This window comes from Sinocyclocheilus anshuiensis, unplaced genomic scaffold (genome assembly GCF_001515605.1).
Source record: "Sinocyclocheilus anshuiensis isolate Anshui unplaced genomic scaffold, SAMN03320099.WGS_v1.1 scaffold535, whole genome shotgun sequence".
NCBI lineage: Eukaryota > Metazoa > Chordata > Actinopteri > Cypriniformes > Cyprinidae > Sinocyclocheilus > Sinocyclocheilus anshuiensis.
In genome coordinates this window covers 753631-760888 of record NW_015551063.1, presented here as the reverse complement: position 1 = coordinate 760888, position 7258 = coordinate 753631, and the positions used below count along the sequence as shown (strand labels likewise).

The 7258-nt window shown below is 35.5% G+C and overlaps 2 protein-coding genes across 3 annotated transcripts in view; both read right to left on the bottom strand.

The window, feature by feature from the left end:
• The window catches only part of LOC107662029 (E3 ubiquitin-protein ligase synoviolin-like), a 7394-nt gene extending 6143 nt beyond the window's left edge, over positions 1 to 1251 (bottom strand). The window contains exons 1-4 of the mRNA XM_016451885.1: positions 1029 to 1251; positions 414 to 551; positions 245 to 337; positions 11 to 163 (exon numbers count right to left, since the gene is read on the bottom strand). Of these exons, the coding sequence (XP_016307371.1) occupies positions 11 to 163; positions 245 to 337; positions 414 to 545 (378 nt within the window). The 5' untranslated portion in view covers positions 546 to 551; positions 1029 to 1251. The remainder of the gene's footprint in view (positions 1 to 10; positions 164 to 244; positions 338 to 413; positions 552 to 1028) is intronic.
• A 1921-nt stretch (positions 1252 to 3172) lies between these two features.
• LOC107662000 (mothers against decapentaplegic homolog 5) overlaps positions 3173 to 7258 on the bottom strand; it is a 33983-nt gene continuing 29897 nt past the window's right edge. For both annotated transcript variants that reach the window (XM_016451840.1, XM_016451839.1), the window contains 3 exons: positions 5330 to 5551; positions 4032 to 4288; positions 3173 to 3890 (listed from right to left, as the gene is read on the bottom strand). In XM_016451840.1, the coding sequence (XP_016307326.1) occupies positions 3747 to 3890; positions 4032 to 4288; positions 5330 to 5551 (623 nt within the window). In that variant the 3' untranslated portion in view covers positions 3173 to 3746. The remainder of the gene's footprint in view (positions 3891 to 4031; positions 4289 to 5329; positions 5552 to 7258) is intronic.

Here is a 7258-nt window from a genome sequence, read left to right as displayed (position 1 = left end):
GTTCACTCACAAAGTCCACTCTGTCTTCAGCCAGCCAGTGGAAACACTTGAGGAAAAGCAGCAAAGTGAAAAGGGCCACAAAGCGAGGAGAGAAATCATCCCTGAAGACTGTAAAGGCTAAACAGGTCTCAGTCACCGCGTACCAGGAGCGTTCAATCAGGTGCTGAAAACACAAACAATGTACAAATAAGAATGACAAAAAGAAAAACGTTCTTTTGCACACTTTGCAAATTTAGACACGAACCTCCATTTCAGCAGCTCTCAGTTGCCCGAAAAAGACCTTCCGCATTAATTTCCCCAAAAGGAAAACCAAAACGAAAGCCTGAATGTATAAAACCTGCCAAAGAAATAGTAGTCAAATCACAGAGTTTACAGTGCCTTTCCATAAGAATCTGACACCGACAACAACTTACTGCCATGCTAGGACTGCTTTTAGTGAGGTACACCACAGTGGGGTAGAACTGGTGCTTGATGAAGTAGGCATGAGCAACCACTGCGCCAGTCAGCACCAAACTGGTGCCTGTGGCAAGAGCGGCTCGCACCATCTTGCACTACAGAGGAGAGAGAACAAATAAATCAGAATGGACTGAGATGAGGGCAAATACTGATTATACTGTAATCAGTATTACAACACCATTCAGATGCAGAAAAAAGGAATGCTAGTCTGGAAAAAAGACCTTTCCAGTACACTAAAGTGAAAGTAAGGGCCCAAATTACAGTATGTATATGCATTAAGCACCAAGACCTATAATACATATTCTAAGAGCACAAATGAGTTAAACTAAGCTTTATTTAAATTACATAGTATTATGTTTGTATATTAAATGCTTGGCTACAGACTCTGTTTGAAAGCTGCACCAATTAGCTGAACAGTTATATGAAGGCTACGAAAGACAATAATTAATCTACGATAACTTGGAGATAATAAACACTAACTAGCATGTTTTAATAACCCGACCATATGCTGATATGCATCAAGTCTGGCCGACTAACATTAGCTAAAGCAGTCCTGACCCGCAGTGTCTCACCTTCAGCCGCAGGAATCCGCTGTTTCTGCTTTAGAGAGGTGGCCTATGTTGAGTTGTGCATCTAATAACCGCGTCTTGTGTCTATCCGTCCATCTGAAGCAATCGTGTCGCCTCCAATCTCTTGTAGACGCGGCCGCTTGACGGTTACGTGTTTGTTTTTGGCTTGCTCTCGAGAAAGGCCACCTCACTTCCGGTGAGCGGTCAGTGAGTGAAGACAGCGCAGCAGCTTCGAGATGACTGAACCGAGTAGAGTTTCGGTTTCAAAATAAAAGCTTACGACACTTTCATCAATCCAGCTAGACAGGTTCTTTAGTTTCAGAGAACCATTTTTTAAATTGGCTTTTAATACGCACAGCCAGGGACATTACGATAAACAAACAAAAAAATAAGTGGGTAAAAATAAAATGAAGTATTAATTTATTACAAAATTAACATTTTACATCTTTCTTATTTTTTAAACTTAACTTTTTTTTTTTTGGTATCGTTGAATTTTTGCCTTTAAAAAAGGCTCAAATTTACATGAATTTATCTAGAGCTGTCAAATTATTAATCAATCCAGCTAGACAGGTTCTTTAGTTTCAGAGAACCATTTTTTAAATTGGCTTTTAATACGCACAGCCAGGGACATTACGATAAACAAACAAAAAATAAGTGGGTAAAAATAAAATGAAGTATTAATTTATTACAAAATTAACATTTTACATCTTTCTTATTTTTTTAAACAACATAACTTTTTTTTTTGTTGGTATCGTTGAATTTTTGCCTTTAAAAAAGGCTCAAATTTACAGTAATTTATCTAGAGCTGTCAAATTATTAATCGCGATTAATCGCTTCCAAAATAAAAGTTTTTGTTTATATAATATATGTGTACTGTGTAGGCCTATATTTATTATGTATATATAAATACACACACATGCAGGTATATATTTAAGAAAAATGCGTTTTGTGTGTATATATATATATATATGTAAATATTTGTATAATATGTACATGTGTGTTTGTGTATCTATATATACATAATAAATATACACACATTAGCAAAAACTTTGAATTTGGATGCGATTAATCGCAAGACATAAGTGGAAAAAACGAATAAAGATTCTCAAAATACAGTTGAAAGCTGGGCATGATGTAATCTTTAATAAATGAATAAAAGTCTGTCCAAAAACAACCCGAATAAGGACAACTCCAAAATAAACGAAGCCACAAAACGTACAAAAAATATCAATATCACAATATAGATAGATAACTTCAAGAAATAATAATTGTAGACACACTGTCCGAGTGCTATTGCTTGCTCAATCAATATAATTGATTAAAATATCAATATCACAATATAGATAGATAACTTCAAGAAATAATCATTGTAGACACACTGTCCGAGTGCTATTGCTTGCTCAATCAATATAATTGATTTTTTTTTCATTTTGTGTTTTATTTTTTTGATTGAAAAGTAAATACATTAATAAAACGACCCAGTCCATCCGGGCGTTATTGCGTTTTTAATGCTTAGTTGTTGTGGATAAACTGTAACACTCCTCAAATTCACACTGGTGATGTCTAAACGTTTAAACTTCTGTATTTAGAAAGCATTTTGGTCTGATTGCTCTATGATTGTGAACAAACACAGATACACAGCAGGCAGATTCTATTCTATTCTATTCCATCCTAAAAGAATGACTTTAATGTGGTCTACACTCCTGTTTTATATCCTAGAAAGCATATCGTTTTGATGTGAACAGCAACATTTTCTACCACCTTGGTGTAAAAATGTACAAAACTATTCACAGGTAAGGTTTTTTTTTGACAGGAACTGGTACTAGTACTAAAAATATGCCATGTCTTGTCCAGTAGAGGGAGGCAAATAACAGACATCATGGTCCAGTTTAGTCTCCATGAGCACTGATTCCACTTGCAGAAATCTGTTTGTATAAAACAAGTACGATCATGCAACACTAATGAAATCTACGCACTTCTGTGTTTTCTGTGCTGGAGAACACAGACACTTGCAAGGACATATTGTGCTAGCCAACCGCTGTGGATTTAAAAATTACAAGTCTCAGTCCATAATGCTCACATGTACTCCAAGAGAGCAACAGCTTTCATTTGTAATCACAAAAACATATCAAACGAGCACAAATTTATCAGATAAAAGAACTTTATTTAAAAGCAGTAACTTTGATTTGCCTTAAGGCAACAGATGCTATAAAAAGGAAACATTTGTAATGAGATTTGAGTCTAACAGTAAACATATAAAGGAAAATATGCCTTGTGAATAACAGGGATTAGACAACATAGCAATTAAAAAGATTCTCATAGAACTAGGAAATTGCCATTTTCAACTGGTGTAAAGTGAAGTAGAGATACATGAAAGCATGTCAATTTCATCTACTAGATTACCTACAGTTAGAGAAAATCAGTCATACAAGCATCATTTTAAAACAATTGCAAAAAAACAAACAAACAAACAGGAAGGCAATTGCTAAAGCAGTAGTTAGTCCATTTTGTGTCACTGCCTAGAATTTTCCTCAGCTAGATGTGCTTGTAGCCCCAGTTCATTCTTCTCGTTCTGACTGCCGCAGGATCCGGTCACCCTTCTGCAGGTAGTGTAAACAGTTCAGCCCTTAATATCTCCTTTTCTTTCAAAAGTGAAGTAAAACCACCAAAAAAAAAAAAAAAAGCTCAGAAAAGATCCTCCCAGCCCAGCAGGGCCCATCATTATGAGACGGACGAGATGGGGTTCAGAGGAGAACCCATTTGTGTTAGGACTTTATCCAGCCATTGGAGGGGACCGTGAAGATGCACTTCTATCCAGCAAGGTGTGCTCGTCACATCTTGTCTGTGATACTCTGCACCCCAGCCCTAAAAAAAAAAAAAAAGAAAAAGGTATAAAGTTAAGGTATAAAGTTACACAAGGATAGATCTTCTACTAAGTTTTTACTCCCTGAACTGTTAAAGGTGAATAACCATCTGAAAACTTCTCAGTGGTGGTGATACTCATACCTTTACAAAGCTCATGCGGATGGTGCACATCTTGGTGAGCTCGTAGACGGCCTCGAATCCGTGGTTGACAGACTGAGCGAGCAGCTGAGCGAATTCTTGGTTGTTGAAGATCTTGAGGCTGCAGCCGCTGGGGATTTTGCAGACAGTTGTGGGGTGGAAGCCATGATGGAAGTTGCAGTTTCGACTCTGGACGAAAATGCTGGTGTCACTCAGACACTCTGCATACACTTCTCCTCCAACGTAATACAGGTGGACACCTGAGGGAGAAGAGATCATCATAAATGGACTTCTGAAATATTCTATAGAGTAAAACGCAAAATAATGAATATCTGGCTCAATAAACAGCTGCACATTCTGTGGAAGATTAGAAAAAGACATCTTGTAGGTCTTCCTGTGTTTTATTTCAATAGTGAATCATAATATAGTGCAACCATTGTAATTGAACACGTTTGCTTTGAGAACTTTTATTTAACTTTTTAGGTGTGGAGATGATTCATTGTTATCACTGTAATATTAACACAATTGTCTTCATTGTTATGTATGAAAAAAAAGTATTGCTTTTAAAGGGCCATGCACACCAAGGACAGTAACTATGATGATAATTATAAAAAGTAATAATCAATCTAATTTTATGAGAATAGGGAAGTCCACACCACAGCTATAACAAGAGTAACAATTTCATTCAAATCACTTTCAAAACAATTTTTATCCAGCTGAACGCTAAAAACACTGCCAATCAGATCTACCCGAATTTAAAGATCTCGAGCATTTAAAACAAAACTACAGCACATACTTATAATAAACCATTAGATGGTGAGAATGCCATATAGTTATCTTTATTGTTATCTTATTTGGTGTGAAAGGCTGTCATTATATGTCATGCTGACAAACCTTTGGTACGGTGTTATTTTAGTATTATTATACTATTACAGTTTTTATTCATATTCCAAATTAGCTTTTATTTTTATATTTTTAGGTTTCACTTAAACTTCACAAACTTTTTTGTAATTTTATGTGCTTTGGTCATTTTTTATATTTCTATATTTTTTTGTTTTAATTATTTCAATTAGTCAGCTTCAGTTAGCTGACAAGGCAACATTTCTAATGTTTTATGAAGTTTTTCACCTAATATTTAGCTTTATTTCATTCAACAAAAATGTTTTTAATAGTTTTAGTTACTGATAACAACGCTGTTTTGCTGAAGGTTAAAGTCACCTCCCACTGGGTTTCCAGGGCTGAGTGAAATAAAGCACCGTTACAATGTACAAGATCTTTGTGGATAATAACTGCATGCATACCTTTGCCAATGTGGCGGCGAGTGTTTTCAATAGTGGAGTTGCGATTGACGTTCGAGAGCAGGCCCAGGCAGAAGCGGTTCTTGTTGTTGGATGGGTCAGTGAATCCATCAACCAGCACACTGGTGGAGGAAGCGTGGTAAGCCTCTCCCACACGATTATTCAGCTCATAGTACACAATAGAGCACCAGTGACTGGGCTCCTCATACTCCACTGGCTGCACATCTGAAAGAGGAAAATAAAACAAGACCTTGAGCTTAAGCCATCTATTGTTTCAACTTGCTCAGATACTTCACCACATCAGCTAGATAAACATTCTGGAGAGATTAGAGGGAGATACCGGGCCAAAAGGATTTAAAGATTACAACAGGCAAACAGTGTTAGAAATTCAGGCTGTCATGATGACAATGTTTTTAACTACACAGGTTGTTAGTGTGACTTTGCTTAAAAAAAAAAAAAAAAAAAGTCAGGAGCTTTCTCAATGTTGTCTAATCAGATGGTCTTATTTTGGTCTGCCGCAAAACAAAGTTGTGTTTCCAAAGTAGCTACAATGAGAGCTTCTGAAGAAAAACTAGTCATTCGATTTGCTAAACGCCCCCAAATGAAATGTACAAAGAGTGAACTGTTGTTGGTCATTTTACTAGAGTAATTTCTAGGCCTGGGTTAACAATATTGATTTCTTGAATTAAATCGATTCTCATTTTGATGAACCAACATTGATTCTTAAATCTCAAGATCGATGTTTTAGTCAGTGCTGTTTTCTGCTGATATATGAACACTTCACTAAGCATCATTTGTAGCATGCCTGCCATCCATCCACTAGTTGCAATGAGCTTTGCCTTTTGTTACTTTTGATGTAAAACAAAGCCTCACCTTTCAAATCCTTCTGTCAAACTCTCAGAATTCAAACAATAAATGTGGTTTAGACACTTTAATATGCCGTGAAAAAACCAGCAGAAAGACGTTAAAACAGTTTGTAAACAACATAATGCAATGTAATTTAACTCTAGAGAGAATTTTGCTAAATATAGTCATATTACATATTCAGTTTATTTTTGTCTTAATGTATGTTAGAATAAATCCATGATGGAAACAAGTTATGACAGCCACCGTTTAAATGTTTAAAACCAATTGGAGTAGAAACAAGTATATTATTAAACGCTCATAATTTTTAATTGTGTGTTTATTTAAAAATAAAATAGCAATTAAATTTTTGGACTGTTGTTAAATTTAACCTCATATATATTTCCAGTTTAAATGGGTGGGGCTCTTGGCAAGAATAGCCTAAATGTTTTCACTTTTATGCATGTAGTCAAAAGTCTGCTTCTGCAAGGCCATTGGCAATACAGGCCAATATTTCCTCTATAAAACAAGCCAGAGACAGACAGACATACTTCTGTAATGATGCTCAGATTTGAGGGAGTTTTTTTTTTATATGTTCTTTGACATCACACCGGGACCACTTCTGAATAGGATGTTAATTAGGGATGCACGATATTGGATCTTTGCCGATATCCGATATGCCGATATTTTTCCCAACTCATTTTGGATGATACCAATACCGATATATTTCCTTTTGTTTGGAAACAATACCAAGTCTCTTCTGTGCAGAAATTATAAGCAAAATATTTGTATTTTGGTTAGTTTTTAACAAGAACTTATGTTAAAATTAAATAAACAATAAGGAAGGTTTTTTGACAGTACATTGAAGCTTTGAAAATAACTATAAATAACAAGTTGGAGCTAAACTCTGCAGGACACCAGCCCTCCAGGACCGAGTTTGGGCACCCCTGGTCTAAAGCAAAAGAGTTGTAAAAATTCTGAAAATCTTTTAGGGCTTATGAATTGTTTAAAAAAAAAAAACATTACACATTAATGAATAAATCAGTATATATATAAAATTATTTAATTTACAAGTGTCATGTTTGTGAT